Source organism: Lacerta agilis, chromosome 13 (genome assembly GCF_009819535.1).
Source record: "Lacerta agilis isolate rLacAgi1 chromosome 13, rLacAgi1.pri, whole genome shotgun sequence".
NCBI lineage: Eukaryota > Metazoa > Chordata > Lepidosauria > Squamata > Lacertidae > Lacerta > Lacerta agilis.
The window spans coordinates 28,711,082-28,722,699 of record NC_046324.1 but is presented as its reverse complement, the minus strand read 5'-3'; the positions used below and the strand labels follow the sequence as shown (position 1 = coordinate 28,722,699).

The 11,618-nt window shown below is 43.9% G+C and overlaps 1 protein-coding gene across 4 annotated transcripts; it reads right to left on the bottom strand.

The window, feature by feature from the left end:
• Positions 1–147: 147 nt before the first annotated feature.
• ZDHHC4 (zinc finger DHHC-type palmitoyltransferase 4) lies at positions 148–10,521 on the bottom strand. 4 transcript variants are annotated; one of them, XM_033167120.1, is made up of 7 exons: positions 10,503–10,521; positions 6,804–6,932; positions 5,795–5,868; positions 4,240–4,418; positions 2,636–2,761; positions 1,782–2,026; positions 149–849 (listed from the first exon to the last, which is right to left on the bottom strand). In XM_033167120.1, exons 2-7 carry the CDS (start codon positions 6,924–6,926, stop codon positions 577–579), a joined length of 1,020 nt encoding a protein of 339 aa, XP_033023011.1. In that variant the 5' UTR covers positions 6,927–6,932; positions 10,503–10,521; the 3' UTR covers positions 149–576. The 4 variants fall into 4 exon arrangements, with proteins under 4 accessions (XP_033023012.1, XP_033023011.1, XP_033023009.1 ...); XM_033167118.1 differs by lacking the exon at positions 10,503–10,521 and adding an exon at positions 8,542–8,659; XM_033167119.1 differs by lacking the exon at positions 10,503–10,521 and adding an exon at positions 8,517–8,550.
• Positions 10,522–11,618: the final 1,097 nt, after the last annotated feature.

Sequence of the window (11,618 nt, the reverse complement as noted above, 5' to 3'; positions counted from 1 at the left end):
TTTCCATTCAGGTTGCCTTGGAGCAGCAATGGCTATTCCTAGAGCATCTCTGTGAAGGAAGAGTTTGAAGTGTGCCAGTAAACCCAATAGGAAAGGCTGCTGGGTGGAGCCTTGCTTCCACATTGGGAGTGGGGGCTGACAAAAAATTTTTTGCGCCACTGCCTCAGTTGTACTGGTAAGTTGGGGCTTGCTTGCAAGGCTGACTCAACAGTTGAGGTCAGGAGTCATTAACCTTTTGGGGCCAGTAGGCACATTTGGAGATGGCTTCCACTTCCATGAGCATGGGTGGGAGTACCACTATATCCAGTTCTGCCAGCCACTGAAGGACAGGCTGAGACAGTGGAAACAGAAAGTGCGCAGAAAGAGCAAACAGCGTCTCTGAGCATTGTGATGGGAACTAAGACCTTTCACAGGCCCCATAAGAGCCTGTGGCCATAAGAGGTAGGTAGTGGCAGGCACACTGGATGCCCATGGGCACCACATTGACTACACCTGCACTAGATTTATTTTGCGTAGGACTTTTGTGCCGAGATTAAAAATTTAAGATTTGTACAGTCCACTGCTGTCAATGGCAAGTCACCTTCGCTTTTTTTCAGGGCTCATAATTGGCATAAGAATTTCTGTGATGTTACCCCGGATGCCTCTAGAATAAATATTTTTGTAACCCCTCTGCCTGGTGTCGTCCTCTGAGGATGTACATTTATATCTTGCTGACTTGAACCACTCGTTGCTTGTCTGGTTGGTCAGGATCAGATACAGAGTAAAACAAAAATAGGAGCCCAGTACAATTGAAAGGACAACAACAAAGCCCAGCATGAACACAATCCTGGGGAAGGTCAGGAAAAGGTGCTGCAAAGAGAAAAATACCCAGCTGGAGTCAAAATGCACAAAGAATAGCTCAAGCCCCCTGTCCTGGTGGTTCATGTGCCTACTTCTTCCTTCAATGGTAGACAGCTTGTCTATACTGCACTTTGATCAATGTGATCAGCAAGTTAGCATCTTAACTTGAATAATTTGAATTTTTAGCTTTTTTGATAGTAAAAGAAAAACTAAAATTCAAATTACTAAGAAAAATCCAGACTAACTATAGTTCCTCTGATCACCATACAATACACACTTGTTTTTTGCTTTTAATAGCAGTAGCTCTTATATCAAAGACAGACAGACAAAGCCACATCTAAGTAGTGTTGTAAAACAACTATTCTCAAGAAGGTGCATACTATTAGTTTCTTGGGTGGTGTCGCATCTGAACAGTTTCACTATCGCTAGCATTGTTGACTGCACAATGGAATCCCACCCCCATGCACCCCCTATATTTGTTCTGGGGGTCACCCCAAGCCTCAAGCTTTAGGGGGTAGGTGGGGAAAGGAAGTTCCACTGTGCATCCAAAGTGCTTGCAACTAGTGGAACTGTTTAGCTGGATCCCACCCATTGATAATAAAAGCACGTTAATTTAATGTCAGCATCAGAAAGGCATATTTAGTCTCCAAATTAATGATTCTTTTGATTAAATTTCATTCAAGCTTTGAAATCTATTCTCCAGATCAGAAGAAGTGAGAGCCTTTCAGCAAAAGCTTGCACAACAGTAAATCTGTTCCCTTCAAGGGAGTCCACAGCTATATACAGATGAAGGCATCAGAAATTAAGGGATGTATCCAACTAAACCCAACTAAACCCTGCTCAGAGCAGGCCCACTGAAATTACTGGTCCATTAATTTCAACAGGGCTACTCTGAGCAGGATTTAGTTGGGTACAGCCCACATCATTTTGTCAACTTTTACCTGAATAAGGAAGAAGGCATCAATCGGGTGCTCCTGGCCTTGGTCATCTGTGTAATACCCCTGCATCATATTTGACAGAAGGACCACCTGGATGAGGAAAGTGGCTGTTAAGACTGCGATGGAAACAGCCATGGAGGTCAAGGTAAGGAGATAGAGCAGGAAGTATCTGATGTTGAAGGCACCAATGCAATTGTTGACCCAAACACAGTGATGATCAAAACGATGCACGCAGCTGTTGCACACACCTGATCAAAGCCAGAAGAAAGGTCATGATGTTCTGGTTATCAAGAAACCAACCCATAACCTTCCTGAGTTTAAAACATACCAGTTAAAACAAACAAACGAAAAACCAGGCATGAGCTATTAGCATGCTGGGTCGCTTGTAACAGCCCCATTGTTCAAAGGGGAAGGTGGGCAAATGGGTGAAGGGAAAAAAAGCAGCAAACCAAATAAAAGATTTTTGACCCAATTTGACCACACGTGGCAGGTATCCTGGTGCAAAATCTCTTCTGAAGAGGCCTCTAGCAATGCACAGGGTGAGAGCAGAGCAAAAGGCTGATGGGGGAGGGGGTGTTTGACATTTTAAAAAGGCAGGGCCATCAGGCAGGCTGAGCCAGCTGCCTCAGGTGGCAGAATCCAAGGGGTACAACTGTGGCTGTGACAGCTTCTGGGTTGTAGGGGGAATCTCATGAGATCCCTGCGAGATTATGCAGAGGCCTCTGTTAAGCAAGACAGCTGGGGTCTGGGGCAGGTCATGTGAGGCCTCTGCATGATTTTGTGAGGTTCTCACTGGAACCAGAGCCCTCAACTGTGTGACCTCTGTAAGCAGGGGAATAATTCTAATATAAACTCACCACAGTGCTTGGATCGGGCAGGTTTCCTCACTTTGCAAGTGGAGCACTCAACCCCTTTCTCAAACATCACACCGTCATAGGCATAAGCATGGAGAAACAGCACCTGGTTGGATTTAGTTATGGTACCTGGACCGGGAAAGGAAGTAACATATGGTGTCTTGGTGCTAGGATTCTTTCCTGACATCCGATTTCAAAATCCAGCAAATATAATAACAGTCAGCATCCTGTTCTTAATTGTGCCCCAATGGGAAGCCCAAAAGTAGGACCCGAGTGCAAAAGCAGCAACTTCCCCCAGTTGTGCTCTCCGGCAACCGGCATTCAAAGGTATAACAATAGACAAAAAAAAAAAAAAATCCTTTCAGTAGCACCTTAGAGACCATCTAAGTTTGTTCTTGGTATGAGCTTTCGTGTGCATGCACACTTCTTCAGATACACTGAAAAGAAGTCACCAGACCCTTATATATAGTGAGAGAGTGAGGAGGGGTCTTACTCAGAAGGGTGGTGGGAATGGGTGATTGGCTGATGGGTGTGGAAAACCTGCTGACGACTGTTAATGACTGCAATTAGTCTTAAAGGAAAAACAAAATAGGAAATTCTTTCCAGTAGCACCTTAGAGACCAACTGAGTTTGTTCTTGGTATGAGCTTTCGTGTGTATGCACACTTCTTGTATCTGAAGAAGTGTGCATGCACACGAAAGCTCATACCAAGAACAAACTCAGTTGGTCTCTAAGGTGCTACTGGAAAGAATTTCCTATTTTGTTTCGACTATGGCAGACCAACACGGCTACCCACCTGTTAAAGGAAAAAGCAAGGGGTGAGATGGCTAAAGATAGCTTTGTCATGTATAATGAGATAAGAATCCAATGTCTTTGTTCAGACCAGGTCTTAATACAAATAATAAGTCTTAATACAAAGGAATTTCAGAAATAGACTGGAAAGAGAAGTTGCTGAATTGCAACTCATTACCAAACTTAAAACCATGGAGAGACCTGGTCTGAACAAAGACAATGCCCAAAGGGTGACTGACTATGAAGCAAAACTGAAAGGAGGAAATAACTGGAAGACAATGTACACAAGATAAGTGAACTGAACTAAAAGAGCGGTACTGTGAAGGAACTTCCCTGCAAAGGGGGGGGGGGAATTACCTAGTCTGCATGTTCCTGAGAGGTGCTTTCTTTGGCCATCCAAAGATAACTCAGTGGGAAGGAGGTAGCCGTGCATCCTTGGTGTATGTGTGTATAGAGCAGCCTTTGCCAACCTGGTGCCTTGTATGGATTACAATTCCCATCAACCAGCTGTGCTGCCTAGGTGTCCAAAGCATCTGGAGGGCACCAATTGGCAAAAGCTGGCATAAACAGTATGGGTAGGGCACCAGCCAATACTCTAGTCTAGCTGCAGAATCTACCCAAATGAAGCTTTTTGCAAGGTCACAGAACAACTGAAGAAGAATGCTCATTTCTTTGTATTCCCAGGTTTTATGATGGGCTTATTATATTAACTGCAGACAGGCATAGGTTCATTACCCCATCCACTGAAATCAAGGCCATTTATGGGGTACTTCCCTGCTGCCCAAGAGTTACAATTGTAGGGAAAGCAGTCTTACCTGGGTTAGTCTTGGAGCACAGAATGAAGAAACCTATGTTCACAGCCAAGAGTAGGTAAGGGAGGAGGAGGAAGTGACTGCTGAACTCTAGCTCCTGACAATAGCCAAACACTTCCCAGGAATACTCCCCATAAACTAAAGCTTCCAAGAGCAAGTGCAGGACCACAAAAGTACAGTTTCTGCAGCAAAAAGAAAGGAGATGCATAAGGGTAAGCTAGACTCCCACTCGGAAATATATCAGGCTTGTGATATTTTGCACTGGATATTGCAGCCAACGGTGTTTTAGGGGTGAAGAGTAACTGTCCTCAGAGAAATCTAAAAGCCAAATTAAGCTATTGGTCTCCTAACTGGTCCTGTTTTGAAAACTGTAATTAAAGAGATAAAGCTGCCATTCTAAACAGACTTGAGAGTAATCCCCATTAAACACACTTCCAAATAAACATGCACAGGATTGTACAGTAAGACTACTACTTTACCCTTTGTCAACCTTGCTGTTTGTCTTGAGCTGGATGAAATCAGCAAAATTCTGAATGCAGAAACTTTAATCCAACCAGGAAAATGAAGCAAAAATACCTGCATTTGCTAAACTGGAGTAAAAGCAACAGTGAAGTCCTGTAGATCAGGCACCTCCAAACTCGGCCCTCCAGATGTTTTGGGACTACAACTCCCATTATCCCTAGCTAACAGGACCGGTGGTCAGGGATGATGGGAGTTGTAGTCATTTGGAGGGCCGAGTTTGGGGGTGCCTGCAGTAGATACATCACATTACTAAATAATTTGCTCACTCTTATTTGTTTCTGTCTCCCATTATCTTGATATTTCCTTCTTGTGTGTTACTTTCTGTATGTAACCCAAAACATAATCAATAATTTGCATTACCAAGTTTTCTTTTTAATTCGAATATATTTTTGCTGGGATGCCACTCCATTTTCTTGATTAGTGAAGCGGGTGCCATTATGCAGCCAGTTTGGCAACAAAACAGTCACCCAGATAAAAAAAGGTTTCTCCATCTCCAAGGGTTACCCAAGATATACAGAAAAATCATGGCTTAAAGCAGACTTGTCTAACCTGGGGCTCTTCAGATGGTTCCAACTACAACTCCCAGCAGCCCCAATCAGCATGGCCATCAGTGCACAACAGAGAACCAGGAATGCAGAAGACCTGCTGCACTCTTGGAAAGCACAGGGAAGCTATCTTCGGAAGCCGTTCTGCAAAGCTATAGCAATTCAAAGAGTTTTACACTATGACTTTAGGGGTGTAATACTTTGTGTCTTAATGTGGAAGTGAGCCTCCTTAGAAAAGGCAACTGATAGGCACCACAGAAATACACACCTCCTTACCCTTGCCTTTGATATCTGAGATGTATGTTTTTGTGACTCACCCTATTCTCATGTTTGTGGCTTGTTTTAAATTGTTTTAACATTGCACCCTGGAACCTTATAGTAATAAATTGAAATAATAATTTAAAAAGTGACATAAATAAAATGAAAATGTTAGTGCTAACAACCAGACCGGCAAGGAAAAGGCACAAAAGAAGGGGTAGAAGAAGCAGTACCGTTTATGGAAGAGTCCATGAAGCACCCAATGAGCAGCTCCTTGGACTTGGGATGGGACTATGCACAACAGCACCTACATCACAGAAGACAAAGGGGGGGAACTTTTTTTAAAAGGGGGAAATAAAACATCCCCAATCATTGACAGTCTTTTTACATTCTTGGGGTGACAGAGTAAGTGCCACATGGACAGAATCCAACTGTACTTTCTTAACTGATTCTTGATACTGGAATAATTCAGAAACTGTTTATTTGGCATTAAGGTCTAGTTCTCAAACTGGTTTTGAGGGTGAATCACTTCAAATTGCCAGTGGGGTACAGAAGACTAAATCTTCCTCCCATAGAAAAGAAAACTCACCCGCATATAAAATTAGCTCATAGCAGAAAGGATTGAGCTAGAATTCATCTCCCTAATATTGGCTTTCTATGTGTAAAGGTTTTTGAAACTGTATGGAGAAGCATCCACTCCCATGAGCTCCTCACCTGCACTACTGAAATGGTACAACCCAGACTCAAATCTACCCCTTTTTCTGTTTTTAGGAAATGGCATAGTTAATTCGTGTGTGTGTGTGTGTATGTATTAAATGTAAATTGTTAAATGTAAAAAAAAGCCAGTCTCTCAAATCATCACAGGTCAATTCTCTTTTACATACAAGTCACGATATCTTTGGCATAGGAAAAATGCTTTCGTTCTATCACAAGACTGGAGAGCCAATGATGGATGGGAACACCTGCTTTTACCTGCAATACGGAAGAACAGGACTGAAACACAGACTGAACATCACCATTTTGTGTAGATGCTCCTCAGGCAGCGTGAAACAGAGATTGGTGGGATGGAAGCTGACCTGTCATCATGCTAGAAACAGTGCTGGCAAATTTTAAGTACCACTTTTATTTCTCTTTGAGCTCCCGGAATATAGGTTGGGGTTCAGTTCTAAAGTGAAGGAGAATTGGCAAGTGGGCACAGCAGTGGGGTGACAAACTGATGGGATCAGCTTTAACATTGCTTACCTGAGTTACGCAGGTGATAAGCCTCGAGGGGATGCTTTGCTTCCTTCCAGAATAGAAACAAACAAGGAGAATGGTCAGCAGAACCAGAAACACATAAAGGAGGAAGAGGCTCAAGAAGTCCATCCTGCCCTACAAAATCCAAAAAGTAGCTGATTAAAGAGGAGCAAATTCCAACAGGGAAAAAGTGCAGGGAACCCCCACAAATACACCACCAAAGAAAGGCTGTATCTAACAGTCCAGGAACAAGCTTTGTGCCTGCTCCCTGCCCACTTGCCTCACCCACTGTGTGCCATGGTTTGGTGCTGATCTCTTGGTTTGCCAATTCATAGCTTCCCATAAAACATGCCAGGATATTGGCCTCTAACCCGGGTGTGTGAGCAGGTGGACCTATTTCTTGGATCAGAATATGAACGTAAGGAAAGCCTGCTGGATCAAGTCAATGGCCCATCCTGTTCTCAACTTCAGCCAAGCAGATATCCCAATGGGAAACCCACAAGCAGGATTCAAGAAAAGAGCATTCTTCCATCCTGTGGTTTCCAGGCACTGGTATTCAGAAGCATTACTGCCTCTAACAGAGGAAGCAGAGCATAGTCATTGTGACTGGTAGCCATCTGTAGCCTTGCCCTCCCTGAATTTGTCTTGATTCATTTTGCCTGTCCTGAATCTCCCAACCTCCACCTTTCTTGGATGTCCCTACTGCGTTCCAGTCTTATGATGAGAGAAGCAGGCAAACTCCCTGCTCACCTTCTCCACACCATCAGGCACCGTTTCACCCTGTTACCCCTCCCAATGTTGTATGTCTTGTTTTAGCGCAGGGCATGGAGAATAGTTGTGCCCAAGTGGCACTATTACAGGTCCCACATAATACTTCTCCCCCGCTGATAAGAACTCAATCTTTTAGAGCAGCAGCACCTAAACTTTTGACTTTGGCTGATTAAAATTCTACAGCCATTGTAGAATATTATATTGTTTTGTGGTTTTTACTTTAACTTTTTATCTGTGTTTTTATCTTGTATTTTTATCTTGTGAACTGTCTTTTGATGAAGGGCAGTATAAAAATCTAATAAATAAATAAATAAATAAACCAACAATAAATACTCTTTGAAACTCTCTGCCTATTAATATCAGATGGGCACCTTCACAGAACTCTTTTCAGAACCTGCTAGATACATTTTTGTTTAGACAAGCCTACTCAGATAGGGTAAAATACAACTTTTCAAAGGTCTCAAATTATGGTTAGTAATTTCTGATGATTTTATGGGGGTTTTTTTGTAAACCGCTTGGAGGTTTGTTCGTTTTCACAATCAAGTTGTGTATAAATTTTACAAAACACTGCATATAAATAACGTCAATTAGCCCACCCAGCATGGCCAACGCTCAGAGATGATGGGACTTGGGAGACTGCAGGCTCCTTGGGGCAGAGCCCGTCTTCCCACATTTGATGCCATTTAAACCCAAGTCCCGCGAGCGGCCCTCCTGAAGGGCAGGCAAAGGGGGCTGTGGGCGGGGGGGGGGGTTCTTTGCTTGGCGGAAGGGGCAGATCCAGCACCAGAACACAGCCCGCCCCGCTCCCGCTCAACCCACCCCCTTTAAGAGCTACATGCAACGGCATTAAAATGGGGAGGACTAGCAGAGCGACCCCCAGCCCCATCCAGTGAAGCAGAGTTGCCGGGGTTGGGGGGGGGGGGAAAGCGCGTTGCCTGGCAACAGCGCCAGAAGCAGGCCGCTTGTTGCTCACGTGACTCCAAGTTAGGGCGCCGCCATGACGGAGCCGGAAGCGGGCGGAGAACGGCGAGTCCTTTCCTAGAGCGCCGGAAGCCTAACGGCGCCACTTAACTGAGGAAGGGCGCGTTACCACGGAAACGCGAGTGCGGCCAGCGATGACGTCTGGGACCACGGAGGGAGGCCAAAACTGCTCCGGATTAAGTGATGTAGGCAGTGTCTGAGTGTCACGCCTCTGTCATGTCCTGCATAACTGCGGTGGGGCGAAGGGGGTTGGTCGGTTCATTTATTTAATAAAATTTATACATTGCTTGATTATTATTAATTTAAAAAACACCTCAAAATGTCTTACAAAAAAGCATAATGAAATTATCAATAAGAATTAACAATAATTTAGCACTTTTGAATACAGTTAAAATAACGCTTCGGATAGTTAAAATAACAATAGACATGATAATTTTATTATTTATACCACAGCCCATCTGGCTGGGTTTCCCCAGCCACTCTGGCCGGTTTACAACATATCTAAAAACATAATAAAAACACCCATCCTTAAAAACTTCCCTAAACAGGGCTGCCTTCAGATGTCTTCTAAAAGTCAGATAGTGGTTTGTATTTCCTTGACATCTGAATGGAGGGTGTTCCACAGGGAGTGCGTTACTACAGAGATTAAAACTCGCATCAACTTTATAAATGGGCTTATCTGAACAATAATGTTTGTAGCAGTCTCCTGCATGATATCAATGGATGCCCACTAGGGTTCTTCCCTCATTGTCACATCCATACCATATGTTCAAAGCACCTTTTATGCACACTGATAATACACAGCTTCCTTCCCAAAGAATCCTGGGGATTGTAGTTTGTTAAGTGTGCTGAGAATTGCATCTCTGTGAGAGGTAAGTTACAGTTCCCAGGATTCTTTGGGTGAAGCCATGCACTTCAAATGTATAGCGTGGGTCTAAGTTGTAGAATAAACCCATGATGCAGTTTATTCACAGCTCAGAAGAACAGAAAAATGTAGTTCCATATGGCTGAGGAAGATTGAAGCTTTCTCCAGTATTCCTGCAGCTCACTGTGGGTAATTGGATCAATCTCTAGCCCTAGGGCTTTCCCAATAAATCCTTTTCTAATGGTGAAGGCTGGATTTAGATCTTGGACTCCCTGACCCTACACAAATAGCTTAATGCTGGCTGCAAATATTTGATTTCTGTTTATGGGACATAATGGAAATCTCTCCAAGGGGTCAAGATGAGGACAGAGACAAAAGTGAATGGGAAAGGCTCTGTAGGAAAGTAGCTCTTTCCATAGCGCCTGTTCACTTGCATTTCAGCTTCCTCATCCTGGTGCCCTCTAAATGTTTTGGACTACAACTCCCATCAGGCCCAACCAGCATGGCACTGAGTTACATGAAGCTGAAGTAGAGGATATGTGGCCATCTGATGGATGTTGTAGTCCAAAATGCTTTGAGGGCACTAGATTGGGGGAGGCTGGCTTGGAGTCTTGGGATTGTTATGTCAAACCTCAGTCATTTGTATACCACCGTTCCAATATCAACTATCCTGACACCTGCTGGAAGTGCACCTCTGCCAGGAATGGAACATCCAATATTGTACACTCTTGCCTTGCATATGACTTTAACTCTCAGAAGATGGAGGAAGGAATAAGACAGGGCTGCCAAACATCTGGAATTTCTTGGACATACCATGGATTCGTCTGTCAAAAATAGTGTCTGGGCAGAATTTTTGAAAAGTGGCAAAAATGTCTGGGAAAATCTGGACATATGGAAGCCCGTATCGGAAGTGTTGATTTTTTGGATCTGCAACCCTGGACAGAGTCATTCATAAGGCCTTGTTGGGTATGGTTAGTCAACTGTCTGTGGGGGTTACCTAAAATTAGCATTCTCCGGCTCATGTTTTACCATCTTGTAAACAAGAATATAAGGGGAGACTTTTTCTAATATAACCTTATTGAGCTTTCCTTTGTTGAAAGAACACCAGCTCTAACAAATGTGTCTCTGAGATTGCCTGTTGTTTCTGCTTAGCTGGAAAGGTTCAAGCCAATCCTGAATTTGTAGCAGCAGCATGCACACATACATAAGTTCATCTCTGGGTTCAGCATCCACCCCATATATGCTCTAAGCTGCTTAAATCTTTCAAGAGCTGGGAAATTCCCTAGTTGCCTCTGTAGCTGCAGAGAAGCTGCCTCTCTCCCAGACGTTTGCACTCCTTCGCTCCCCGCCAAGGTCAGCCTGCTAATGACTGTCCTATTAGGTTACCTTGCCTGGATAGAGTTTGCCATAGAAACTCAGGCGCTTGCCCCACAGGTCTGAAATTGATCCAGAAGCGCTGAAACTGCCGGGATGGTTTAGCTGGGTAACAGGTCCTCATTCTGTGCTACGGGTGCAGGCTAGGCCCTGTGCAAGAGAGGTAAGCTTTGCTTGACATGCATTCATATGGAGGAAGGGAAAAGGGGTCAGGGGGAATCAACACAGAAGACTTCTTAAATTATTGTCAAAGGAGTTCTTGCAAAAGGAAGCAAATGCTTTTGACTAACAACAGCATTTTAAAAATGACAAACCCATCACAGTCTGCAAGCTGCATCTTTTCAGTTGTGTCAGGGTGAAGGATCGGGGGCTATTAGAATAGCCCTGAAAATTAGCACAACACATTTCCGAGGCATTAGCAAGATGCAGCAATTAGGGGCTGAAGCTTTGACACCCAGGGAGAAGTGGAGCAGGCAGGCCCAACCTTCTCTCTCTCTCTCTCTCTCTCTCTCTCTCTCTCTCTCTCACACACACACACACACATACACACACACAGCTGTGCAGAACTGGCACTGTCCACAGGTGCCACATCATACCCATTCCACATTTGTAAGAACGTCTCCTTTTAGTGTGGCAGCACCTACACTTTGGAACTCCCTGCCAATTGATATCAGGCAGGTGCCTTCACTGTACCCTTGCTAAAAAAATGACAAGCCTACCCAGATGTTTAGAAAGTTGATGCAAGTTTTCATCTGTTTTCAGTTTATTGTTATTTTAACTTCTTATTGATAATGTTTTATCTTTTTTGTAATCCATGTTGAGATTCCCCC

Coding starts and splice junctions, on each gene's coding strand:
- ZDHHC4 (XM_033167120.1), bottom strand. CDS start 6,926: ATGGACTTCTTGAGCCTCTTCCTCCTTTATGTGTTTCTGGTTCTGCTG. Junction 5,869..6,803: donor TTATCACCTGCGTAACTCAG/GTAAGCAATGTT, acceptor TCTGTGATGTAG/GTGCTGTTGTGCATAGTCCC. Junction 2,027..2,635: donor TGCCCGATCCAAGCACTGTG/GTGAGTTTATAT, acceptor GGCTTTGATCAG/GTGTGTGCAACAGCTGCGTG.